This window comes from Brassica rapa, chromosome A01 (assembly GCF_000309985.2).
Source record: "Brassica rapa cultivar Chiifu-401-42 chromosome A01, CAAS_Brap_v3.01, whole genome shotgun sequence".
In the NCBI taxonomy this organism is placed as follows: domain Eukaryota; kingdom Viridiplantae; phylum Streptophyta; class Magnoliopsida; order Brassicales; family Brassicaceae; genus Brassica; species Brassica rapa.
The window spans coordinates 947,847-973,563 of NC_024795.2; the positions used below are offsets into that span (position 1 = coordinate 947,847).

The 25,717-nt window shown below is 37.3% G+C and overlaps 8 protein-coding genes across 8 annotated transcripts; 4 read left to right on the forward strand and 4 right to left on the reverse strand.

The window, feature by feature from the left end:
* The first annotated feature begins 74 nt into the window (after positions 1-74).
* Positions 75-1,630, forward strand: LOC103864545 (transcription factor HHO5). Its single transcript, XM_009142332.3, has 5 exons — positions 75-312; positions 380-540; positions 620-875; positions 967-1,043; positions 1,136-1,630. The coding sequence occupies exons 1-5, from the start codon at positions 90-92 to the stop codon at positions 1,394-1,396; spliced, it is 978 nt and encodes a 325-aa protein (XP_009140580.2). The 5' UTR covers positions 75-89; the 3' UTR covers positions 1,397-1,630.
* Positions 1,631-2,737: 1,107 nt separating this feature from the next.
* On the reverse strand, positions 2,738-3,331 carry LOC103854629 (F-box protein At1g30790-like). The gene has a single exon (XM_009131583.2). The coding sequence runs from the start codon at positions 3,329-3,331 to the stop codon at positions 2,738-2,740; it is 594 nt and encodes a 197-aa protein (XP_009129831.2).
* A 550-nt stretch (positions 3,332-3,881) lies between these two features.
* Positions 3,882-5,959, reverse strand: LOC103864634. Its single transcript, XM_033285671.1, has 2 exons — positions 4,427-5,959; positions 3,882-4,351 (listed from the first exon to the last, which is right to left on the reverse strand). Exons 1-2 carry the CDS (start codon positions 5,133-5,135, stop codon positions 3,882-3,884), a joined length of 1,179 nt encoding a protein of 392 aa, XP_033141562.1. The 5' UTR covers positions 5,136-5,959.
* A 2,193-nt stretch (positions 5,960-8,152) lies between these two features.
* On the reverse strand, positions 8,153-9,597 carry LOC117132109. Its single transcript, XM_033285676.1, has 2 exons — positions 8,698-9,597; positions 8,153-8,622 (listed from the first exon to the last, which is right to left on the reverse strand). Exons 1-2 carry the CDS (start codon positions 9,404-9,406, stop codon positions 8,153-8,155), a joined length of 1,179 nt encoding a protein of 392 aa, XP_033141567.1. The 5' UTR covers positions 9,407-9,597.
* Positions 9,598-12,319: 2,722 nt separating this feature from the next.
* Positions 12,320-13,880, reverse strand: LOC103864728 (thioredoxin-like protein HCF164, chloroplastic). Its single transcript, XM_009142528.3, has 4 exons — positions 13,613-13,880; positions 13,322-13,534; positions 13,133-13,236; positions 12,320-12,768 (listed from the first exon to the last, which is right to left on the reverse strand). The coding sequence occupies exons 1-4, from the start codon at positions 13,769-13,771 to the stop codon at positions 12,486-12,488; spliced, it is 759 nt and encodes a 252-aa protein (XP_009140776.1). The 5' UTR covers positions 13,772-13,880; the 3' UTR covers positions 12,320-12,485.
* A 131-nt stretch (positions 13,881-14,011) lies between these two features.
* Positions 14,012-16,078, forward strand: LOC103864825 (nuclear autoantigenic sperm protein). The gene is made up of 6 exons (XM_009142624.3): positions 14,012-14,348; positions 14,456-14,682; positions 14,853-15,050; positions 15,126-15,216; positions 15,290-15,503; positions 15,572-16,078. Exons 1-6 carry the CDS (start codon positions 14,122-14,124, stop codon positions 15,878-15,880), a joined length of 1,266 nt encoding a protein of 421 aa, XP_009140872.1. The 5' UTR covers positions 14,012-14,121; the 3' UTR covers positions 15,881-16,078.
* Positions 16,079-16,318: 240 nt separating this feature from the next.
* Positions 16,319-24,159, forward strand: LOC103864917 (CASP-like protein 5C1). Its single transcript, XM_009142719.2, has 3 exons — positions 16,319-16,636; positions 16,717-16,849; positions 17,814-24,159. The coding sequence occupies exons 1-3, from the start codon at positions 16,497-16,499 to the stop codon at positions 18,000-18,002; spliced, it is 462 nt and encodes a 153-aa protein (XP_009140967.1). The 5' UTR covers positions 16,319-16,496; the 3' UTR covers positions 18,003-24,159.
* A 27-nt stretch (positions 24,160-24,186) lies between these two features.
* Positions 24,187-25,183, forward strand: LOC103864993. Its single transcript, XM_009142807.3, has one exon. The coding sequence runs from the start codon at positions 24,432-24,434 to the stop codon at positions 24,957-24,959; it is 528 nt and encodes a 175-aa protein (XP_009141055.1). The 5' UTR covers positions 24,187-24,431; the 3' UTR covers positions 24,960-25,183.
* Positions 25,184-25,717: the final 534 nt, after the last annotated feature.

Consider the following 25,717-nt stretch of genomic DNA (forward strand, 5'->3'; position numbering starts at 1 on the left):
CTTCTTCCCCCAATACCTTTCTTCCTTCTTCTTTATAAATAAACGTCTCTCGTAGCTTTCTTTGATATATTATTGTTCTTTTTTTTGCGATGGTTCAGACAGATTCAGATAAGATGGGTCTTAATTTGAATCTATCGATGTACTCTCTAGCAAAACCCTTGTCTCAATTTCTAGACGAAGTGTCTAGGATCAAAGATTATGACTCGAAGCTGTCTGAAATCGATGGGTATGTCGGAAAATTAGAGGAAGAGAGGAGAAAAATCGATGTTTTTAAACGGGAGCTACCTCTATGCATGCTACTATTGAACGAAGGTATTATTCTAAATTGTTTTCATCGATTTGTGTTTTTGATATTGAAGAAATGGGTTTCTATGTGTAGCTATTGAGACGTTAAAGGAAGAGGCTTCATCATCAGTGATGATGGCATCAGATGGTAAATTAGATGTGGGTGAAGGGGCAAAAGTGGAAAGTGATAATAAGAAGAACTGGATGAGCTCTGCCCAGTTATGGATCTCAAATCCAAACTCCCAATTGCAATCGGTAAGATGAAGAAAAAAAAAAAACCAAACCTTTTGATGTTCTGTTTTGTGGTCTTTAACCTTTGATCATTTGTGAACAGACAAACGAAAAAGAAGATCGGTCTGTGACTCATAAGCCTAATCAGGGAGGGGCATTTACGCCATTTAACCTTCCTCCACCACCACCACCTCTAACTCTCAGGACTCCACCATCAGAGATACTTATGGATTATAATCATCAGTTCAACAAACCTATGCAGAGCCTTCACAGTCAGAAGAAAGAGCAGAGAAGGAGATGGTCACAGGATCTTCACCGTAAATTTGTGGATGCTCTTCACAGCCTTGGAGGGTCACAAGGTTAGTCCTTAAACCTTAAAAAAGAAGCCAACTTTGTTGTTGAATTTTGTACTGAGATTATATTTGTTTATGTTTGTTGATGTGAGACCAGTGGCAACACCAAAGCAGATTAGAGATATGATGAAGGTTGATGGTTTAACCAATGATGAAGTCAAGAGCCATTTACAAGTATAAAAAGCTCTCATCTTTTTTTAAACAATTACAGACTTTGATGTGTAGATAGATGATCTGACATGTGTGAAAATTAAAATCAATTGCAGAAATATAGAATGCATATCCGTAAGCATCCGCTGCATCCAGCAGCAAAGACGTTGTCATCATCGGATCAGGCTGTTTTGTTAGATAAAGAAACACAAAGCTTGATAAGTTTGACGAGATCGGATTCACCACAAAGCCCGCTTGTTGATGGATGTTTGTTCAATAATAATGGTCATAGCTCAGAGGATGAAGAGAAATCTGATGGACGTAGCTGGAAAAGCGAGTCGAATAAGAAAAGACAAGCGTTGGATCTTGAGCTTTGAAGACCGATCATAATACTATATGCTCAAAAACTTGAAAACGTTTGCTCGGGAGTTTTGTAGATGTAAAACATGAGAAGAGGGGGAATATAGATAGATTTTGTTCTTTTTTGTTGTTGTCTGGATGTATAAGTCCTTTTCTTGTTTTACCGTCGGTAAGAAGGTAAACAACAACCTTGTCGGTGTAAAGACATGGTTTTCTTCAATCTACCTAATATGAGAATGATTATGGAAAAAGAAAAAGAATCTTTTATTGTCAAAAAGACAAAAATCGTAGGATAAAGATAAGATTTGTTTCGGTCTTAAAATTGACAACAAGATAACGATTTGAGATTTTTTTTTCTTTGTTGAAATATTGAGATAGAAAGAAGGGAAAATTGTTTTTTTAGAACAAAAAAATAGAAACATTGTCCTAATAGTTATCTTTGATTTTAGATATAATAAAATTGATTAGTCTAGTTGATTTTAGATATAATAAAATTGATTAGTCTAGTTGCTCATTTTGTGAACAGGGTGACATATATTCCTTTGTATTAAAATAAACAGAAACATCTGTGTACAACTAAAGAAATCAGAAATTTTCAAACCGTATAAGCATAGTGTCTTTCCTTATACAAACAGAGAACACAGTAGCAAGACAAGTTGAAAGAAATCTAGTGCACATATTACACAATACACAAGTATATTCAAATACAAGTAAAGAGTTGTGAAACTAGAATAAACAAAAATAAAGAAGGAACAAGAAAACCATCAACGGATTCGAGTCACTAAAGATAACAAAAACAAGTTTGCTGGATAAATATATTGATAAAAAAGAAAAATCCCCAGAGTTTAGTTTAGTCTTGCACATCATAAAAACGCATTTTTATAAAAAAGCAATACTATCATTGTGTTGGGGTGAGAAAGAAACGCAACACATGCCTGTGAGTCCATGACGGCTCCAGAACTCTTCAGTATCAGCGACTCCGTGGATCCTGACTCTTCTCGTGCTCATCGTGTCTGTGTTGAAGTAGAAAACATAGAAGGGCTGGGCAGGGCCTGGCAGAGATGTTGGGGAGAAAATGATCTCACCGGCCTTGTTGGTTCCTTGGGAAATCATACGCTGACTCCTCCGAAAAGCGAAGGGAAGAGACAAGGGAAGCTGAAATGATTGTCTGGACCACTCATGTTTGGTCACATCCTCCAGTATCCAAAGATCAAAACGGTCGAAAGAAGAACCAGTTCTCAAACAGTTTGTTGGTACAAGGACAGCTAGCTTCCCTTTGTATTCTATCAATGATGTATAAACCTTCCAAACCAGGACCTCCTTAGGCGTAGTGATAAAACTTAGTATCCTCTCGTTTCTTACATCAAAACAGACAAACACAGGAGGAGGTAATACGGGGAGGTAACTAGGCTACGAGATACTACTCCTCCTCCTCCAAGTGTTATAACCTCGTGCACCATGAAACAACTAGGGTTATGCATATGATCAAAGATAGATGTCACATGGGTCAATGCTTTGAATTGATCACCAACAGGATCGTATCCCAAGCATGTGCCCGTTGCCTTGCAGGGAAAGGTAATGACTTGCCCCGTGCTAGGATTACATACAATGAACGTTGTCACATCGTTACAAGCGATAAAGCCATGGACGGAATAATACTTGTAGCCGCCGCAAGGCAAGGTCACTGAGGGTATTGTCATGTCTAGATTCGCAACCAATGAAGAAGTAGAAGAAGACGAAGTTGCCTCCTCCTCTCCCGTGAAGATGAACAGACGCTTGGGATCACCAGATACACCGTTGGTGAGAGCGACTACAAAACGGGATGGCTTCTTCGCAGCGTAGTAAGAAGCGACGAATGTTTGGCTTCGGATAAGGGAAGACCAAGTCTTGGACACGCATAGGAACTTCATCAGCGACTTTCCAGGCAATCTACTCAGTGTCTCCACCTCCATATCGTAAGGGAGGAAGACATGTAGCTTCTTACCTGAGCGGCTCTTGTCGCTTGGAGGTTCCTTGCGTTTAAAGACAAAGAAGTTTCCTTTTCGGAGTTCAGACACAACCTAGTTTAATAGACTAACTTCCTTTTTTTTTTTTAATAAAAAATAAAAATAAAAAAAGACAAGAAGCCATCTTTGATGATCATCCCTTTCTGATAAACTTGAAACCTTTTGTTCTGTCATCTCTGTCTAGTGACGATGTCAGCAGCTCGCTTAGAGCATCAGCAATGCTAGAAACTTTTTTTGTTTCTTAAGGTAAAAAGTAGGTTAAGAAACTTTGTTAAGAAACTTGATTAGAAATGAAGATTATTGGTAGAAACCTTTTTTGGTTCTTAGTTTTAATTTTTATTTTTTTAATTATTTGTGTAGCAAATAAAACATATAACATAGATAATTGAAAACATATAAGAGAGTACAAAGTTAAAAAAAAAGATTACAAAGTTGAAAAAACATGCAAATTACAATATTTCTATTCAACTCATAAAAAGTTAAATAAAAAAAGTTATTATTCATCTCCAAATTTATCCCATAGATGTTCGATCAAATCATGTTTTAGTTGTCTATGGACTGGTCTATCCCGAACTCTAGCTCGGCGATCAAGTGCATCGAAAAGCTCAGTAGGCATCTTGACGCAAAAAGAAATATCCTGATCGTGAAATGTGTCATCTCGAGTATCCGTACGTTCTTCATCTTCGACAATCATATTATGGAGTATTATACAAGCTCTCATAATTTTTGCTATCTTCGATTTACTCCATAACTTTGATGGATTTTTGATAACGGCGAATCTAGCTTGCAGGACTCCGAAGGCACGCTCAACATCTTTTCGGGCAGATTCCTGTCTTTTTGCAAATAATGAATCTTTTTCACCCTGTGGGAGACTAATAGATTTAATAAATGTCGCCCATTCCGGGTAAATACCATCTGTAAGATAATAGGCCAAATCGTACTCCCTGCCGTTGACATTGTAATTGACTTCGGGAGCAATTCCGTTAATAATGTCATCAAAAACAGGTGATCGATCAAGAATATTAAGATCGTTCATAGTACCTGGAGCTCCAAAAAAGGCGTGCCATATCCAGAGGTCATAAGAAGCGACGGCCTCCAAGACAATAGTTGGTTTATCAGTTCCTCGGGAATACATACCTTTCCAAGAGGTGGGGCAATTCTTCCACTCCCAGTGCATACAGTCGATACTTCCAATCATCCCGGGAAATCCACGTTCTTCTCCCTTGTGTAGTAGCCTTTCAAGATCGTCGGGTGTTGGACGTCTTAGGTACTCATCGCTAAACAAGTCGATGATTGCGGCAGTAAAATTGTGCAAGCAATTCCGAGCTGTTGATTCACCAAGTCGGACATATTCGTCCACCGTATCAGCCCCACCCCCATATGCTAATTGACGTATTGCTGCTGTGCATTTCTGGAGCGGTGATAGACTACGCCTTCCGACTGCATCTTCCGTTGCAGCAAAATACTCCACTTCCGTAGAGAGGCGATGCACAATCCGCATGAACAATGACTTGCTCATTCGAAACCGTCGGCGGAATATATTGGAAGGATATGTAGGAGTTTCAGAAAAATAATCATTCCATAGCTGGATGTCGCCTTCTTCCCGGTGTCTTTCAATAAAAATACGTTTTTTTCTGTTTTTGGGTTCGGACAACATTTCGGGGATTTCTAATAATTCTTCAAATAGAGATTCAAATTCAGCATCATCTTCATCATTTTTATGGTAATGATAATGTGATGAACCAGCCATTTGAAATGAAAAAAAAAACTTAGTTTTTAATCTGATTTTTAAGAGAGATAGAAGACGGATGAAGTTGTGTAGTAAATGTGATGAAGTTCTCTTCTACTTATAGTGTGATAGTGAGTAGATATTTTACTAGCCTATAGGGGTCACGGATTGCTTGTGACACGAGTTTGTTGTTCTGTTGGGATATAGGGGTCACGGGTTGCTTGTGTACAAAATTAATACTTGCCGACATCACAGCTTATAATACTTGTACAAAAACAGCTTGATACAATAATACAATAATATAACATCCGAGCTTGTTACAATAATACAACATCTCTTACAACATCCCATAGAACATCCAATACAACATACAATAATACATCATTTCTCTCCTAAAAAACCGACCTCACCACCTAAACTGTTACTTAAACATTACAACCAAACCTATTGCCACAAGAAGAACGAACACTAAACCAACAACCATGTCAAATCTCTTGTTCAACCTAGAATTCTTGTTACCTAGCTCAGAAACAATCAACTCTAACTTAGCCACCTTCTGCTCTGTTTCATAGTCACTCATCATGGTTAGAGAGTCAACCTTTTCAGCGAGCTCAAGAGTGTGTCTATCCCTTGCTCTCATCTCCTCCATAACCGCGAGGTCCCATGGCTTCCAAACATGACACTCGCCATCATCAATGTTCTCACATGTGTAATATCTTCTGCCTGGATCAGAGCGGTTTGTAGCAAGAATAGGTTGAGCTCCACAGTAGCAGATTTGTGGGAAACCAAACTCGACTTCGGGTTGAGGAGGATACTGATGTGGTTCGGGGAACTCTGAGTGGCCTAGCTCAGCTTGATCACGCCGAATGAGATCCATCTAATCACGGGTTGCTTGTGTTCATTGATCTTGTGCCACCTCTGCTTCAAGTTGAGATGACCTCTCTTGTCACCAGTAGCTTTAGCGTGAGGACTTTCAGCAAAGTATTCTGCAACACGTAACCAGAAAGTCCCTAACTTTTGACCATTTCCAACTATGATATCTTTAGAAGTGTTAAGCCATCCACTGATGAGGACCTCATCATCGGCTGGGGTCCATTTTTTTCTCTCCCTACGTCCCACTGGTGGCTCTTGAGATTCAGATGGAGCCTCATCATAATGTTGGCTAGCGAAGGGAGGGATTTCGGAATCTCCTATGTTGATACTAGATGGGAAACTCTCAAAGGGAAAGTTTGAATGGGGAACACTGTCATTTTGAGAGTTCAAAAGGCCCACATAGCTAGAGGACTGGCTATATGGTGCCCTTGGATCCATTTGAAAGATAACAGAGAGGGGCGAATTAAAAAGATTGAAAATCAGAAGGTTGTTGTATGAATGAAGAGTGACAGAAGCCAAGAAATGGGGTTTTATAAGTGGGAAAATGTTACTAGCAATAAGTTACTATATTAAAGACCTAACCATAAACGAGTATCCATCTAATCACAACTTATTACACTACCATCAAAGCCTAGAGGAAAATTAAATATCTTGATGTTTTCATTAAAATCAAACTTCACTTTATTCATATATAGTTCACATCAAACTAAACTAAGTGTTAAACATGAGAACTATTCTTCTAACTTTTGCATTTCAGTTGAGAACAAACTAAACTCATATCACGCAAATCAATTCCATTTCAGCTACCAGGTTACATAATTAATGCTCAAAGACACAAGTACAAGGAAACCACACATCACTCAATGAATTCTCAAGCAATACCCGAAGTTCTGTCATTCTATTATTTTCAAAAAATAAATCCAAACACTCAATGCAAAATTCAAAACCACATCAAAGAAAGAATGGTGAAGACCATTGAAATCAAATAAATAACAAGGGTTTTAAAAATATTTGGAATGCTGAAACACATTTTCACCAATGGGTTTTTTAAAAAATCGTGATCAAAGTTGCCATCAAACACATACATACAGCAGACATAGTTTCAATTTATTTGTATTTAAGCGACATTACAGTGTCTGTAAATCATGCTATATGACGATAAAGAACAAGTCAACACAGTTACGAAAATAAACCAAGAGATCAAACACCAATTTTAATACCAATCACCAATTTTAATACCAACCAATCACGAACCTACAATCACATATATACGACCCTAATTGTCAATACCAATCACCAAGCTCTAGCAAAAACCCTACCATTCAATCGACAGAAACCCTAATTTTAACCCTAAAAAAAATTAGGGTTACATACAATCAAATCGACAAACGCAGACAGAGGAATGAGAGATACCTCGTTGACAATCGAATAGGCAGAGAGATGGGTCGAATCAGCTGTTCGTTCAAATCGGGGAGAGATCGATGTTGACAGAGGTTCACGGCTTTGGTCTCGATTCGATATGTGAGCGGTCTCGATTCGATATGTGAGCGGTGGCTTCGATATGTGAGCGGTCTCGATTCGGTATGTGAGCGGCTCGATTCGGTCTCTGATCAGAGATTGCCTCGACAGAGAGATAACGGGAACACAGGAGAGAGCCAAGGGAGAAAAGAGAAGAAAGAAGAGAGAATGGAGTTGATTTGTTTTGCTCCCTCTCACGCGTCTTTCTTTCGGTCTCGCCGACGTGACACGTGCCTCCAGAAAGTGAATAAAAACGTTTCTTAATTAACAAACAAAATCTGCGTTTATAACCATTTTTGATTTAAATTCACCCTTTTAATTCTTAAGAAATCTCGCTATATACAGCGATGCTGTTGCTGAGCATCAGCAATGCTAGAAACTTTTTTTGTTTCTTAAGGTAAAAAGTAGGTTAAGAAACTTTGTTAAGAAACTTGATTAGAAATGAAGATTATTGGTAGAAACCTTTTTTGGTTCTTAGTTTTAATTTTTATTTTTTTAATTATTTGTGTAGCAAATAAAACATATAACATAGATAATTGAAAACATATAAGAGAGTACAAAGTTAAAAAAAAAGATTACAAAGTTGAAAAAACATGCAAATTACAATATTTCTATTCAACTCATAAAAAGTTAAATAAAAAAAGTTATTATTCATCTCCAAATTTATCCCATAGATGTTCGATCAAATCATGTTTTAGTTGTCTATGGACTGGTCTATCCCGAACTCTAGCTCGGCGATCAAGTGCATCGAAAAGCTCAGTAGGCATCTTGACGCAAAAAGAAATATCCTGATCGTGAAATGTGTCATCTCGAGTATCCGTACGTTCTTCATCTTCGACAATCATATTATGGAGTATTATACAAGCTCTCATAATTTTTGCTATCTTCGATTTACTCCATAACTTTGATGGATTTTTGATAACGGCGAATCTAGCTTGCAGGACTCCGAAGGCACGCTCAACATCTTTTCGGGCAGATTCCTGTCTTTTTGCAAATAATGAATCTTTTTCACCCTGTGGGAGACTAATAGATTTAATAAATGTCGCCCATTCCGGGTAAATACCATCTGTAAGATAATAGGCCAAATCGTACTCCCTGCCGTTGACATTGTAATTGACTTCGGGAGCAATTCCGTTAATAATGTCATCAAAAACAGGTGATCGATCAAGAATATTAAGATCGTTCATAGTACCTGGAGCTCCAAAAAAGGCGTGCCATATCCAGAGGTCATAAGAAGCGACGGCCTCCAAGACAATAGTTGGTTTATCAGTTCCTCGGGAATACATACCTTTCCAAGAGGTGGGGCAATTCTTCCACTCCCAGTGCATACAGTCGATACTTCCAATCATCCCGGGAAATCCACGTTCTTCTCCCTTGTGTAGTAGCCTTTCAAGATCGTCGGGTGTTGGACGTCTTAGGTACTCATCGCTAAACAAGTCGATGATTGCGGCAGTAAAATTGTGCAAGCAATTCCGAGCTGTTGATTCACCAAGTCGGACATATTCGTCCACCGTATCAGCCCCACCCCCATATGCTAATTGACGTATTGCTGCTGTGCATTTCTGGAGCGGTGATAGACTACGCCTTCCGACTGCATCTTCCGTTGCAGCAAAATACTCCACTTCCGTAGAGAGGCGATGCACAATCCGCATGAACAATGACTTGCTCATTCGAAACCGTCGGCGGAATATATTGGAAGGATATGTAGGAGTTTCAGAAAAATAATCATTCCATAGCTGGATGTCGCCTTCTTCCCGGTGTCTTTCAATAAAAATACGTTTTTTTCTGTTTTTGGGTTCGGACAACATTTCGGGGATTTCTAATAATTCTTCAAATAGAGATTCAAATTCAGCATCATCTTCATCATTTTTATGGTAATGATAATGTGATGAACCAGCCATTTGAAATGAAAAAAAAAACTTAGTTTTTAATCTGATTTTTAAGAGAGATAGAAGACGGATGAAGTTGTGTAGTAAATGTGATGAAGTTCTCTTCTACTTATAGTGTGATAGTGAGTAGATATTTTACTAGCCTATAGGGGTCACGGATTGCTTGTGACACGAGTTTGTTGTTCTGTTGGGATATAGGGGTCACGGGTTACTTGTGTACAAAATTAATACTTGCCGACATCACAGCTTATAATACTTGTACAAAAACAGCTTGATACAATAATACAATAATATAACATCCGAGCTTGTTACAATAATACAACATCTCTTACAACATCCCATAGAACATCCAATACAACATACAATAATACATCATTTCTCTCCTAAAAAACCGACCTCACCACCTAAACTGTTACTTAAACATTACAACCAAACCTATTGCCACAAGAAGAACGAACACTAAACCAACAACCATGTCAAATCTCTTGTTCAACCTAGAATTCTTGTTACCTAGCTCAGAAACAATCAACTCTAACTTAGCCACCTTCTGCTCTGTTTCATAGTCACTCATCATGGTTAGAGAGTCAACCTTTTCAGCGAGCTCAAGAGTGTGTCTATCCCTTGCTCTCATCTCCTCCATAACCGCGAGGTCCCATGGCTTCCAAACATGACACTCGCCATCATCAATGTTCTCACATGTGTAATATCTTCTGCCTGGATCAGAGCGGTTTGTAGCAAGAATAGGTTGAGCTCCACAGTAGCAGATTTGTGGGAAACCAAACTCGACTTCGGGTTGAGGAGGATACTGATGTGGTTCGGGGAACTCTGAGTGGCCTAGCTCAGCTTGATCACGCCGAATGAGATCCATCTAATCACGGGTTGCTTGTGTTCATTGATCTTGTGCCACCTCTGCTTCAAGTTGAGATGACCTCTCTTGTCACCAGTAGCTTTAGCGTGAGGACTTTCAGCAAAGTATTCTGCAACACGTAACCAGAAAGTCCCTAACTTTTGACCATTTCCAACTATGATATCTTTAGAAGTGTTAAGCCATCCACTGATGAGGACCTCATCATCGGCTGGGGTCCATTTTTTTCTCTCCCTACGTCCCACTGGTGGCTCTTGAGATTCAGATGGAGCCTCATCATAATGTTGGCTAGCGAAGGGAGGGATTTCGGAATCTCCTATGTTGATACTAGATGGGAAACTCTCAAAGGGAAAGTTTGAATGGGGAACACTGTCATTTTGAGAGTTCAAAAGGCCCACATAGCTAGAGGACTGGCTATATGGTGCCCTTGGATCCATTTGAAAGATAACAGAGAGGGGCGAATTAAAAAGATTGAAAATCAGAAGGTTGTTGTATGAATGAAGAGTGACAGAAGCCAAGAAATGGGGTTTTATAAGTGGGAAAATGTTACTAGCAATAAGTTACTATATTAAAGACCTAACCATAAACGAGTATCCATCTAATCACAACTTATTACACTACCATCAAAGCCTAGAGGAAAATTAAATATCTTGATGTTTTCATTAAAATCAAACTTCACTTTATTCATATATAGTTCACATCAAACTAAACTAAGTGTTAAACATGAGAACTATTCTTCTAACTTTTGCATTTCAGTTGAGAACAAACTAAACTCATATCACGCAAATCAATTCCATTTCAGCTACCAGGTTACATAATTAATGCTCAAAGACACAAGTACAAGGAAACCACACATCACTCAATGAATTCTCAAGCAATACCCGAAGTTCTGTCATTCTATTATTTTCAAAAAATAAATCCAAACACTCAATGCAAAATTCAAAACCACATCAAAGAAAGAATGGTGAAGACCATTGAAATCAAATAAATAACAAGGGTTTTAAAAATATTTGGAATGCTGAAACACATTTTCACCAATGGGTTTTTTAAAAAATCGTGATCAAAGTTGCCATCAAACACATACATACAGCAGACATAGTTTCAATTTATTTGTATTTAAGCGACATTACAGTGTCTGTAAATCATGCTATATGACGATAAAGAACAAGTCAACACAGTTACGAAAATAAACCAAGAGATCAAACACCAATTTTAATACCAATCACCAATTTTAATACCAACCAATCACGAACCTACAATCACATATATACGACCCTAATTGTCAATACCAATCACCAAGCTCTAGCAAAAACCCTACCATTCAATCGACAGAAACCCTAATTTTAACCCTAAAAAAAAATTAGGGTTACATACAATCAAATCGACAAACGCAGACAGAGGAATGAGAGATACCTCGTTGACAATCGAATAGGCAGAGAGATGGGTCGAATCAGCTGTTCGTTCAAATCGGGGGAGAGATCGATGTTGACAGAGGTTCACGGCTTTGGTCTCGATTCGATATGTGAGCGGTCTCGATTCGATATGTGAGCGGTGGCTTCGATATGTGAGCGGTCTCGATTCGGTATGTGAGCGGCTCGATTCGGTCTCTGATCAGAGATTGCCTCGACAGAGAGATAACGGGAACACAGGAGAGAGCCAAGGGAGAAAAGAGAAGAAAGAAGAGAGAATGGAGTTGATTTGTTTTGCTCCCTCTCACGCGTCTTTCTTTCGGTCTCGCCGACGTGACACGTGCCTCCAGAAAGTGAATAAAAACGTTTCTTAATTAACAAACAAAATCTGCGTTTATAACCATTTTTGATTTAAATTCACCCTTTTAATTCTTAAGAAATCTCGCTATATACAGCGATGCTGTTGCTCTTAGTGCCTTCTTCCGTCATCTACTCATGGAATCATCAACCTTTTCTCCTAAACCAAACAGTTGGAGCTCCTCACCAGGTGAAATAGTTTCGATTTTGTTATATGGGTCGATGGCGAATTTAAAGTTCAAAATGATTTGAAATAAATTATGGAATATTAGATGGTCTATTAAAATATTTGGATTGTGAAGTAGATTTAATTTAAAAATAATAATCTTAAAATTAGTGATAGATTGTGCAGTATTATAACCAAACCAAACATATCAAACATTTAGTTACAATTGATCAAAATATGAACCATTGCTACTTCTTTTGTGCACTATAATGATTATGATGTCTCTCTCTCTTTCTATCCATGGCTTAAGGGATCAGTGACCTGATGCACCTTACGGGCCTCGGCGCTACTGTACTGTCCCACTGCTCGAGCATGAGGAATTGATTGCTTCCCGGCTGCAAGTGCGTTGACATTCTCCACTAGATACTGTCTCGGGAGCCTTCCCACCACATTGCCTTCCTCGTTGCCTTGTCTATCGAGGAATGCGAAATGAGGAATGCCTTCAACACCGAACTCGTCCAGCTCTTGCTCCCATTTCGTGTTGTCCACATTTAGCATCACAAAGTTAACCTTGTCCCTGCAGATCACAACACCGCAATAAAACTAAGACAATAACACACACAAAATTAAAATTTAGCCCTGTAAAATGCTAAATGAGCATCTAAGAGCTCCCTAACCCTATAAATGATTAAACTAACATGAGCTTATAATGGTTCGCTTCTGTGACTAGAATCTTCAAAGCTTTAGCTTGTTCCTTAACATCTAAAAGTTCAAATCCATTCCTAAACAAGTTCTCATATCCACTAAACCAAGAGTGGGCCTGTTCTACAACCAGAATCTTGAATACAAGCTCTACCTTGTTGTTCATTAGCTACTAAATATCCAAATCCATTCCTAGAGAAGTTTCTTAATCATAAAGACACACATAAAAGAGCATTTACTTGTATTGTTGCTCGATTTTGTAAACATCAGGGGCAAGTTCACGACAAACTTCACACCAATCTGCATAGAACTCAACCACTGTCGGCTTCCCATTCGACAAAGCCTAACCAATCCATTTGAAGAATTCATTCATTAATCATTCGAATAAAGTTTAACAAGACCAAAACCAACAAGACAAAGAGTCCAACCTCCTCGTAAGGCAAGGCTGAAGCGGTTAAATCCTTCAAAGAGATCCCAAAATCAAGCCTTGTCGACAGAAACAAGGCCAAAGCTGCAACAACAGAAGCAACAGCGACTCTTCTATTAACATCCCTGTTCGGAGACTCAGGAAACCCAGAAGAAGCTTCTTTCGAAGCAGGTGAAGTTTCATTAGTTGAGCCATTATCCACCACCAATTTCTCCTGAACCACGAAAAAAAAAACTATTCCTTTTAGCTAAATTCACCATCGACCCATTTAACAAAATCGAAACTTTTTCACCTGGGGCTCGGAAGAATCTGGCGTTGCTTGGCAACGAAGAGCACGAACTCGAGAAGGAGCTACTGTTTGAGTTAGGAGAAAAGGTTGAAACTTTCGGTTGATTCCGTGAGTAGATGATGGAAGGCGGCTTAACGAAAACACTAAGCGAGATGCTGCCATCGAGTGAGACAGAGATGACGAACACACACAAAAAAGGTTTCGACTTTACAAGCCGATGATGGCTTCTTCGTCTCTGTGTCGAAAAGCTATTAGCAACCACACATATTAAAAATATGCCAAACGACTCGCTGTTCCCGTTAAAACGCATAAACCATCATGATGTCAAAAATAGTCGAAACGACACGCATTTCTCATTAAAATGCATAAAACATCACGATGTCAAAAATAGTAATGTTCTTCTTCCTCGATCAACATTTCTAGAAGAAAGGGTTTTAGGGTACACTTCCTCTTTCTCCAACGTTCTCGTTGATTTCGAACTTACCCAGAAACCCAATTCTCAAGCTTGAGCCATGGCTGAAGAAAAAGCACCAGCTTCGGCATCGGAACTCGAGCAAACTCTAGATCCTAATCAAACCTCGATCGAAGCCACTGAATCCACCTGCAACAACAACAACGCGGCAGAGAGTGAGACGACGCTTGAGTTCGCAGATGAGCTGACCGAGAAAGGCTCCGTCTTTTTGAAAGAGAGTGACTTTGCGGAAGCTGTCGATTGTTTCAGCCGTGCCCTCGAGATCAGGTTATTCTTCATTTAAAGTTTCGATTTTTATTTTTATTTTTATTTTTGGGTGTTTTTGATTTGAGAATTTGAGTAATAGATCTGTGTTACTTTGGTTATGTGTTCAGGGTTGAACATTTTGGTGAGCTTGCGTCTGAGTGCGTTAAGGCTTATTACAAATATGGATCTGCTCTTCTGGAGAAGGCTCAGGCTGAAGCTGATCCTCTTGGTATCAACATGCCTAAGAAAGAAGCTGAAGCTCAGCAAGAGTCTACTCCAAATGGTGAGTCTGTCGCTGCTTCTGTTTTGTCTAGTGACCCGGAGAAGCAAGGGAGCTCAAGTGGTGGCCAAGGAGGTACTCAAATTATATAGACTTGTGCTTGCACCTCCATTCACCTTTAAGCTTATGGATTGAGATTCAAATGAGTTGTTTTGTTATATGTTGTAACAGACTTCTAGATTATAGTGTCTGTCTTACTGATTTCAAATTGGTGTGTAATGTATTAAGGATTGTGTCTGTATTAGGTTCTGATGGTAAAGAGGATGGTGAAGATTGTCAAGACGATGACATATCTGACGCTGATGCTGATGAAGATGAGTCTGATTTGGATATGGCATGGAAAATGCTCGACATCGCAAGGGCTATTACTGACAAACACTCAACTGATACAATGGAGAAAGTCGATATTCTCTGTGCCCTTGCTGAAATTTCCCTTGAGAGAGGTTCAGTTTCCTTCTCATCTCACCTCGTAATGTGTCCCATTTTCTCATTAATGATAGGTTATTTAACAAATGCAGAGGACATTGAGTCTTCTTTGAGTGACTACAAGAAAGCTTTGTCCATCTTAGAGCGATTGGTTGAACCAGACAGTCGACACATAGCCGAACTGTATCCTTCACTATATTGTTTTTATTCTCTTCTGAGTGCATTGTGTTGTATGAACTTAACTTGAACGTTTCAGAAACTTCCGCATATGCATATGTCTAGAGACTGGATGTCAGACTAAAGAAGCAATACCTTATTGTCAGAAGGCTGTGTTAATCTGCAAAGCTCGGATGGAGAGGCTCAGTAATGAGGTCAAGTGTCCATCTGGATCAGCAACTTCCTCAACTGTCTCTGAGAACGAAGCTGAGATCAGAACCTTATCTGGTCTCGCAGAGGATCTAGAAAAGAAGGCAAGTGGAGCTTAACCATCGTTTGACATTAAAAAACTCATACTAATGTCAACTTTTGTTTTTTGCAGCTTGAGGATTTGAGACAACAAGCAGATAACCCAAAGCAACTTCTTGCTGAGCTAATGGGCATGGCATCCGCCAAGGCTGTTGCTACTGCTGCCGGTGAAATGAGCTCTTCTCAGATGGGAACTGCGAACATTGGGAAGGACTTAGAGTCTCCTACAGTCTCAACCGCTCAAACAGGTTCAGGAGGAGGAGCATCAGGTGTTACTCATTTGGGTGTTGTTGGAAGAGGAGTGAAGCGAGTTTTGTTGAATGCAGAATCAAGTCCATCGAAGAAACAGGCTCCTGAGTCTTCAGACAAAGCAGATGTGTAACTCTTCTTGAATTAGAAAAAAAACTTATAATACTACTGAATGTTTAACAGAAGAAACAGAGAAAAACGTTTTGTTACCTCCTCATGAATCCCTTAAGACTATATGTTCCAGTTATGTATTGTAATATGAGTTCGTTTAATCGTTTAAATCCTTTTTTTTTTTGGCTTACTATTATTGTTAATCAATCTATTTGTTCTCTCTGTGCCTGTAAATGTTATGTGTTGATTCCAGATCATTAGTACATGTGGAAAGCCATCATCTTGTGGTATAGCTGTTTTCACTTTTGGTTTTAATCACAAGCTAATTATTGTGACTAAAAGACTAATTATTAGTGATTAAGATAATCATATTTCTAGATCTTGATAATTGCTTGTAACAGCAAAGATGATTTTTGGTTAAGAAATAAGAACAAAATCCATAATTAAGCAAAATCATTATGCATTTTATGAGCCTTTGACCCCCATTGTTGTCACATCTACTTCTGTCTGTCCACCTCTGTCTGAAAAAACAGATGACCCTTTCCTCTGTTTCTTACTTTTGTCTTCCACCAAAGTTCAACTCTGATAGAAGCATGTAAGAATGACAAGGAATAGAAGAGATAACAAACTCTCAGTTCATGGAAGTGGTCAGAACGGCGTCGGTTGGAACCATCCCAAGCGTTGTTCTACGTCTTGGACAGGTTCTGTTCTCATCTGCTTCGCTTCTTTTCATGTGCTTCAACGATGACGACGACTTCTACGCTTACACTGCCTTCTGGTAAAAAATAACTTAGAAAATATTTACATTTTGAAGTATAAAAACATGTTTTGAAGAGACTTATGACTCTTGTGGAGCAGTTATTTAGTTACAGTGATGGGTTTAGTAACACCATGGAGCGTTACGTTAGCCCTACTTGAAGCTTACTCCATCATCGTTCAAAAACTTCCTTTGCAAGCAACAGTTTTATCTGTCATCGTCTCTGGAGACTTGGTAAGTTCTCTATACTTCCCTATGTGTAGGTAGAATCTAAGCTACATTCATCTACAAATGTAAGACGCAAACAAAAGGAGATTAACATAATTAGTTCATTTGATTAGAAACGTATGTTTTAAATGAACCAAATATTTTGAAAAGGTCCAAATAAATCAATTGTGGATACTGGCTAGTAATATACATAGTGGATATACGATTATATCTTGATTGGTTGCTATCAAAATACAATCTAAGAACCTTTGGTATTGCAACACATTTCACAACTTTTCATTAGCTTTTCTGCAATAACTTATCCCACTATAAATGTCTGTAGTGGACCATATGAGAAAAAGATGGATGTCCAAACCGCATTAGCCACTGAAAGGATAAAGCTTTATCTATACACCAACTTAGAGGCAACTTCTATAATAAAATTTATCTATTTTTGGAGAAAATATAGAGAGACATAGCCGTGGGTTGAAAGATGGTCTTAGACTATTTTTTTTTTTTGGTAATCGACTTTGTGGTGCAATCTCAAACTAATAAAAGCATTAATAGTATACGTTGTTGAAATTATCATATTTATATTATTAAACTGGTTCATGTTAAACGAACTTATACCAAAGCTAGATAAAGTTGATCCAACTAATCACAGCATCATGTGAACATCTAGTACATCGCAATTATCAATGGAATGTCGATCGCTTGCTTTGCTTTAATCACTAGATTACATCAATTTGTACATCTATGTTGTCGTTGTTGGATGGTGGTCGACTCTCTAAATTTTGATGACCCTTCAAAGGAACTTAATTCAATGTCGTTTTTCTTTACATTTATAATAAGTATAACCAATTAACACAAACACACATGCAAAAACAGTAGTATAGTCTAAATTAAGTAATGCAATGTAGTAAAAAATAAAAGCATACATATTAATGAGATTTGTAATTATAATCTCCTTATAATCTTTGTGTTTATTCAGGTTTTGTCGTTTTTATCGCTGGGAGGTGCATGCTCAACGGCGAGCGTGACCCTAATTTTGATTGGTGCTGGAGAGAAGCATTGTGATCGGTACAAGTTATCGGCGACAATGGCGTTCTTGTCTTCGTTTCTTTCCTTTGCTTCCACTTTCTTTAACTTTCGTCTTCTCCCTTCTCTATTTTCTAGTTAGTCAGATTTTGTTTCACCAGTTTATAGTTATTTCTCTTTTTATAGTTCAGAGAAACGTGATAAAATTGTATCTTTGTAGGAAAAGAATATATTCGAATTGTTTCTCAGTGCATACATTATAGGATTCGTATTCTTAGATATCCTAAACTCGCACCAATTTTATAGTTGTACTAAAATATTTGATCGCGCTCACCTATATAATATAATCCGATTAGCTGAACTTTTATTACTATTTATTCAGAAAAAAACATAGGTCTAGTTAAAACCCTACATTCTGTATTTGTTTAATTCAATTAGCAAATGTCATATCGGATGCCCCATTAGAACACTGTATTTATAGAAAACTGTTGTAGCATTTTAACTGTAACAGTTTTGACCTTGTTTCTTGTTATATACTAGTACATAGTTGGTAAAGCTTATTGCAGCATTGCACATGTGTCTACCGAAACTTTCTAAACTATATCTGCACCAAACTTATCAAAGAAAACTAATAGTGACATAAAACATAACAATTAAAAGCCAGGAAAGTAACTTTTTAATGACAAAATAAAAGCTTATAATTTGCGTAATACGGTCCAACTAATAGTGAAGTAATCAGATTGTTTTTATTAAAAAAAGTAATTAGATTCTTAACAAACAAGTTTTGTCAAACACCCAAGCTCAACTGTGAGCCATTAGTAGGTCAAAATCTTTGTAATCAAATTGTTTACATATAGTTTTGTCCTTTTTTGGTAAAATTTGGTACATATAGTTATTAGTTCCAAAAAGAAAATCATATTCAGATTTTAAAGTGAGACTCAATAATCATTTTCAATTAACAACATCAATTTAATATGATTAAACTATGATACCATCATACCATTAGATTACCCTGATCATGATGTTGAGAAAATGTATATTTCTCTTTCTAATACAATAGACGGGAGGGAGGCATATAGACCTGAACTATATCCTAAATCTTAAGTGTCTGACACATATGCATCGGGTTTGCAAATATGTGGATCTGAATTTTAAAATATGCATTTATATTAGCATACATACAGATGAATCCAATTAATCAGAATATAAATTGTACAATTTCATTTTATTTGCTTATAGATGAGAACCGATTTTTGGATATTAAAATGTTTAATTTTGTTAATTAAACCCACCTGCTTGTTCAAGTGCATGCACATACAGATTCACGTGATCCGTACGTTCCTATAGATTTTATAAGATACCCAAATCAATACATAAACAATTTTCTTAAAAAATTAACATCATATTAAATCAATCATTTTAGAAGTAAGTTTTACTGCAAAAAGCTAAGTTATAAACCTGTTTATGTAATATTTCAAATATTTTGTAAGTGATCAATCAAAGGAGAGGAACCCATTTAGAGTGTGTTTTAAAATGGCTTTTTTATAAGAAAGTAGTAATTAAAAAGACTAAAAATGAACAATTTTTTTTTATATTACTCTAAATTTTACATATCAAAATTATTGATATGCATATATAGAATGTTGGGAAAAATCAAGACCAAAACAATAATAGTCGATACTTCTATGACCCATTTAATATAAAGCGTCCATAACTAACTAAAAGATAAAGGGACCCAAGACAACCTTGCATGATGATGAAACTTTGATTCTAAATTTCTATGTAAGTTATAAGGTGGGAAGTTTCATCGTAATGAAGAGTGTGAGCTTTTTTCAATGTATCTAAACACACAAAACAAGACCCAAAAAATCAATATATTCCATATCGTATGAAACATATCTTTTAGCTTTAGAAAATAATTAAAATTGATCATTTGGATATTTCAAGTATGTCAGATAATAAGAAACTCCAATAATTTTTGTTTAAATAGTATCGTAAATTATACAAGACGACATATAAATAAAAACAAGCAGGGACCGCCATGATCAGTGCTGATTGTTTTTAACTAATTCCTTATGATTAGTTATTCTGATGTGAGTACAAATCATTAGTAATCCAATAGAGTACTGGTGCACATGTTAAACGGGAGCTTTCACCTCTTCGACCCACACCAAAAGAGAGAAAAAAACAATCATTTCTAAAAACAGAGTAAATGGAAGCCTAAACAATATCTTCACGCAGCTTAAAAATTCACATAACTTTGCAAATGGAATAATCGACTGAAAATGTTTGAACTGTTATGGTGGGAAACAAAAACGAGTCATCTCAATTCAAACCTAACTGGTGACACCTAGAAGGCTTATATCTAATCAAATAGAATATGTTTCTTTATTGAGATATGTGTAATTTGGTAGTTTGATATACTGATGTAAAATAGTATTGTAAGAAAAAAGTTTTGGAAGTCCAAGTAAGCATTCTTTTGCTGGTCAAAGAGGTGATAATTGATTCGATCTTCTCATTTTGTGGGGTGAGACCGCAAGAGGAGAGCATCCATGAAGCTTCATACAAAAGCATGGAGCATGTGACAGTTCTCTTTTTCCTCTACTTAACAAACCTTTCAAGTAATAAATCATTATTAAATTTCACAAGTGCATGTATATTTTAGATTATTTACAGCACAGAAAAGTTATTAATAGAAACAAACACACGTAATTACGACATAAGTATCTATAATATAGAACAAAGACATTATTGTGTACAAAGTATTAAAACACAAGTTATGAATGTATTACGACTAACAAGCATTGCTTCGACAGTCCAGCATCATCTTTTTCATCTGACTTGTATGTAATAATGTTTGAAAATTTATTTTTTATTTTAGATTTCTTCATTGATATACTGTAATAAAGCCATTTCCTAACAAGCAAGAAATGATACTATACATATTAGAATATCAAACGCATATTGAGCATAGTGTCCATAGTTTATATTAACTGAGAGAGTTTAGATGATTAGTTTCAGCCTGTAACGATCCATTATTAGGCCATAGTCAAATCGCTTATTTATTATTACAAAATTTAGAGCGGTCGTTTGACCCAAAAGAACATGAAAACAATTGTAGTATACTAGTATTAGCTAAACGCTTCATTTCTGGCTGGCATCGGTGTGATAGTTGACAATTAACCACCTATTGGCCGACGCTTCATCCAAATTCCAATAAACAACCAAATAAAATTTGAATGATACACATAATTCTGAACCACATACACCGATTTCTATTTATTTTGACTTTGTTGTATTTGAAAAGATCATATCAGAAAGCATGAACAATAACGAGCGACGTTAACAGGCAGCCAGGGGCGTAACGAGCTTTCGCCAACTCCATTAAGATTGTCCGACTATTGTGGGACCGATAACAATATGTGGCATCTCATGACTCATGAGTCGAAAGAAGACACGTGGGTATAAGTCATCCGGCCACGTCTACCACTGGACACTTCTTCTCTTGCTATTCTTACACTCCCTCGTTTATGCTCCGTGGACTCTTCAGCGTTTACGTAACTTGTTACATAATCTATAGTATACTTTACTACGCTCAATCATTCTCATTTGGTGGTATAAAACATAAATTTATATAAACAATGTAACGTTATAAAGCAAAAAGAAAAACCTTATGATTCAGGACGAAGTTTACGTCCAAGGACTTGAGACATTGAAGTTCAGTAGATCAAGACTAACTGCGCGGTGATTGTAATTATGATCGAACGGTTATATAAATCATCTTATAAATTCGTATAGTCGTGTAAGGATACAATCCAATCACTATTTTACAAGCTTTACTGAATTGTAGATTCCGAGAGATACTAACAAAACCCGAGAACTAAAGATGGTGGGTGATTAAATATTACTACTAGCTAATTTCCCAAAACCATGCTCAGAGTCTATGCAACTTGTTATCACCTAACTCGCATATAGAATATGTTCTCGGAAGTGTATATCTATATTTCGATCAAGAAAATCAGGTCATGTTTTTCTTACATTCACAATCAGATCATTTTAAAACAGCTACTTGATATATTCTCTTTAGTTATCGTCGTTACATGAATTTATGTTTTTTTTCTCCCACCTTCCTTTTTTCATTGAGTAAATGCCTCTACGTATAAATTAGAAAGGTAAAATAGTAGTCCTTACGCAACCTAATTGGTAAACCAAAACTGCAAACAGATCTACTTGCAAGGAATATGTGAAACCATGGTCGCAAAAGAAAAAATGCCTACTATATTTAGCTTAAGTCATGGCCACTTTGTTATATTCTTTATTATACACTGTTTCAGTACGCTTCATTAGCTACTTTGTTTTAGAAACAGACCACCAATATATCATAAACAAAGCGTAAATGATCAAAACATTTAAATGTATATATATATATATAATATAAGTGAATTAAATCAAAACACACGATAAAAAAAATTGTAGGGAAAACAACACATGTTATATATCTTGATGAATTAAAGGATCCGACAGCTTATTCCCCAATCAAAATCAATGAGTTAAAAGTGACAAGAAAGTTCAAAATTATTCAGATGCAAAAATGGTAATTAATATATATATTTAAATTTGTAACCTAGTCATAAAGGGCATCAATAAAAATGGACCCTATTGTTTTATGTCGGATATTTAATTTTAGATCTTTCATCTTAGTAAGTTAACCTACCATTCTACCCCACACGCATTTTTATCAATGTAGTAAACTGATAGTTTACCTATTCACAAAATAAGTGTGTTCTTCATAATACACTCATAAACCCAGCTATTACACGCATATTTATTTTTTTATAGACATCACATATACTAGTCGGTACTCTACGCATTGTTAAAAATAATGTTACATGTACGTACGCGCGAAAACAGTTCTATTTAAAGCTTCAAAGGTAACTGAATCTATACAAGAAAGTCATAATAATTAAGTGCAGTCACTGACATGGTAATTATACGTAATAATAATCATAATAAAGTGGTAAAAAATATCTATAATTTGAGTGGACAAAACCGCAGACATGCGACTCCAAGGCGATTAGGGTTTTTTACTTTAATCTGCCGCCGACGGTGTGGCCTCTCGCCCACCGGTGAGAATCTCTTCTGTCTCCCTCCTCTTCCTTTCTTCCATGGGTTTGATGCTGCTCTTTCGGGGTTCAGAGTCACTGTTGCTCCTTCCCCCACCTCCTGAGCCACCGCCGTTTGTTTTTCCTCTAGATCTACTCGCTGGGGTCTCTGCTCCCGACCCTCCTGATCCTCCCGACGCTTCTGTCACTCTCGTCACACTGGATCTGTCCTCTTTCCCCTGCCATTGTTTCACCTTAGCAGCTGCGAGGTCCCCTCTTCATTGTACAACAACATCCGACTCAGTCTGTTTGCTGATTGTTTCTCTTGGAGTGAACCTTGTCAAGCCTCTGCTTCTCCCTACCGATGGTTACAGGTTTCAGATCTATAATTTCATATGGGGAAAAATTCGTTTTTTCTTCCTGTTCTTAGGCAGAACTTGGAAAGGTATGACCCTTGTGATCCGTCTAGATGTTTCTATTTGGGATGGAACATACCTTAGATTTGGATTCCTTGTCCTCCGTATAAGAAACCATTCACGAACATTACCTCAGTATGAGGACCTTATGCTTCTTGGTAGTCATTGTTTAACTCAGTACGAAGCTGTTAGGCATTTGTTTTGCCTTCCTTTACCTCAGTATGAGGTTCACTTACCTCAGTATGAGGTTCACTTACCTCGGCATGAGGTTGTTGTTCGAAATATCTTTTTGGGCTCATTACAATATATTTGTGTGTTGGTAGTCTTCTCTGATGTTTCAGGTCTACAACTCAAAAAGATAAGCGATGGATTTAAAAAAGCCAACCTTGGCTTCGTAGTTTCAGACTTGTTTGTCTGGCCGTGGTGGTTCTTGCAACTCTACACCTCATTATGGTTGTGGAGTTCCTCACAATTTCAAGGCTCATCAAGATGGTGCTTGATCACCTCTGTAGCCAAGTTTCTTGCTGCTCTCTATGCATTTGTTGCTGCAGCATGTTCGGGTAACAGTTCACTGAACGTGTTCTCCAATTCCCGTGGCTTCATCTCACTCAGTAGCATTCATGGTGTTTCACTTTTAAGTTGCTTGTGTGTTATGTTTGCTTTTATCTATGTTTGTGTTATCCGTTTTGCTTTTGCAGCGGTTTATTTAGCTAATGTGGCTGTGTTATTGTTTCTGTTGAACAATTCCTCCATTGATGGAGTCTAAGTTTTATTAATGAAAGTTGGTTTGAACAAAAAAAAAAAAAAGTGGTAAAAAATATCTAAACAAGACAAAGCTGTCATCCTCTCCCCACCACGTATACAGCCTGTCATCACACTCCTACAAGACGACAAAATCCTACGTGGCATCAAATTTTTCTAACACACAAAACATAAACTCTCTCTATTTATAACACAACTCTTCGCTTTCTCTTACCACATTATTATTCCCACTCCATTCACCGGAAAACGAGTCAGCTCAACTGAGTTACCAATAACCAAAAGAGATACGTAATGGGTATATGCAGTTCGACCGAGTCGACTCAAGTGGCCACGGCGAAGCTGATCTTGCAAGACGGGAGGATGATGGAGTTCACGAAACCCGTGAAAGTCGGATACGTTTTGCTGAAGAACCCCATGTGTTTTATCTGTAACTCGGACGATATGGAGTTCGACGAGGCCCTCTCCGCGATTAGCGCCGACGAAGAGCTTCAGCTTGGTCAGATATACTTCGCTCTTCCTCTTCGTTATCTTCGTCAGCCACTTCAAGCGGAGGAGATGGCCGCATTGGCCGCTAAAGCTAACTCTGCGTTCATGCGAAGTGGTGGTGGCGGTGGTGGAGGAAGCTGTCGCCGGAGACGTGTGGATCCTATTGTCGCCGGTGATAAATATCGCGTTAGAGTTGCCTCCTGTGATGATACGGTGGGGTCAGGCTTCGGAAGGAGGAAGGGGAGAAACGCTGACGGTGGTGGTGGTGGTAGCACTAGTAGTCGCCGGAGGAGGGAATGCTACGCGGCGGAGTTGAGCACGATAGAAGAGTGAATGGTGGTTCTGGAATTTGTTGATAGTTGTAATTATGCTGGGGGTAGTTTAGTCATTTAAGGAAAAACAATATGCAAATTTAGCAAATTAGGAAAGTTCTCTTATGAGATTTTAGTAGTTACTTAAGTAGTAGCATCTCTCATTGATTTGTGACATTTGTCGAACTCAATTCTTGTTCCTACACTTTTCCTCTATCTCAAGAAGACTAAAATCTCCATGGTGGACATTTTTGGGTTAATCTAAAATCTAAATACTATTTATACTGGACATTTAGATTAACACAATTACATAAATCATAGTATTAGATTTCATCTTTCGAATATACAGATATATACTAACTAATACTTTTTCATTGTATTTATAAGAATAAGAAAAGAACATGTGACTTGTTCCAAAAATCTCGTAACGCGGTGTTGGATAGCAAGATAAACTAAAATTCAAGGTTATGCAAAATAGTCAAAATTCATACATTCATGCATACGTGATATTACATTCGTATGTATCTGGTTTATCTTTTCACGTTGACAAAAAAAAGAGAGAAATGTGCTTTCACGTGTCTAAATCTTCAGTAATACTACAATTGTTCCTTTTAAGAAATTTCATGTCAATTTCTATCACGTTAAATTCATTATCATATAATACGACTTGTCTCTATAGTATATGTTAAAAATACAAAAAAAAACTTGGATATATGTTTTCTGGAGCATCATTTTAAAATGGCTAGATACATTGGTAACAAAAAAACGAACAGGAAACAG

Coding starts and splice junctions, on each gene's coding strand:
- LOC103864825 (XM_009142624.3), top strand. CDS start 14,122: ATGGCTGAAGAAAAAGCACCAGCTTCGGCATCGGAACTCGAGCAAACT. Junction 14,683..14,852: donor CTCAAGTGGTGGCCAAGGAG/GTACTCAAATTA, acceptor TGTCTGTATTAG/GTTCTGATGGTAAAGAGGAT. Junction 15,051..15,125: donor TGAAATTTCCCTTGAGAGAG/GTTCAGTTTCCT, acceptor TAACAAATGCAG/AGGACATTGAGTCTTCTTTG.
- LOC103864545 (XM_009142332.3), top strand. CDS start 90: ATGGTTCAGACAGATTCAGATAAGATGGGTCTTAATTTGAATCTATCG. Junction 876..966: donor CAGCCTTGGAGGGTCACAAG/GTTAGTCCTTAA, acceptor ATGTGAGACCAG/TGGCAACACCAAAGCAGATT. Junction 1,044..1,135: donor AAGTCAAGAGCCATTTACAA/GTATAAAAAGCT, acceptor AATCAATTGCAG/AAATATAGAATGCATATCCG.
- LOC103864728 (XM_009142528.3), bottom strand. CDS start 13,771: ATGGCAGCATCTCGCTTAGTGTTTTCGTTAAGCCGCCTTCCATCATCT. Junction 13,535..13,612: donor CAGATTCTTCCGAGCCCCAG/GTGAAAAAGTTT, acceptor TTCGTGGTTCAG/GAGAAATTGGTGGTGGATAA. Junction 12,769..13,132: donor AAAATCGAGCAACAATACAA/GTAAATGCTCTT, acceptor TGTGATCTGCAG/GGACAAGGTTAACTTTGTGA.
- LOC103864993 (XM_009142807.3), top strand. CDS start 24,432: ATGGGTATATGCAGTTCGACCGAGTCGACTCAAGTGGCCACGGCGAAG.
- LOC103864917 (XM_009142719.2), top strand. CDS start 16,497: ATGGAAGTGGTCAGAACGGCGTCGGTTGGAACCATCCCAAGCGTTGTT. Junction 16,637..16,716: donor TACGCTTACACTGCCTTCTG/GTAAAAAATAAC, acceptor CTTGTGGAGCAG/TTATTTAGTTACAGTGATGG. Junction 16,850..17,813: donor TCATCGTCTCTGGAGACTTG/GTAAGTTCTCTA, acceptor GTGTTTATTCAG/GTTTTGTCGTTTTTATCGCT.
- LOC103864634 (XM_033285671.1), bottom strand. CDS start 5,135: ATGGCTGGTTCATCACATTATCATTACCATAAAAATGATGAAGATGAT. Junction 4,352..4,426: donor CGCCTTTTTTGGAGCTCCAG/GTACTATGAACG, acceptor TTGCTCCCGAAG/TCAATTACAATGTCAACGGC.
- LOC117132109 (XM_033285676.1), bottom strand. CDS start 9,406: ATGGCTGGTTCATCACATTATCATTACCATAAAAATGATGAAGATGAT. Junction 8,623..8,697: donor CGCCTTTTTTGGAGCTCCAG/GTACTATGAACG, acceptor TTGCTCCCGAAG/TCAATTACAATGTCAACGGC.
- LOC103854629 (XM_009131583.2), bottom strand. CDS start 3,331: ATGGAGGTGGAGACACTGAGTAGATTGCCTGGAAAGTCGCTGATGAAG.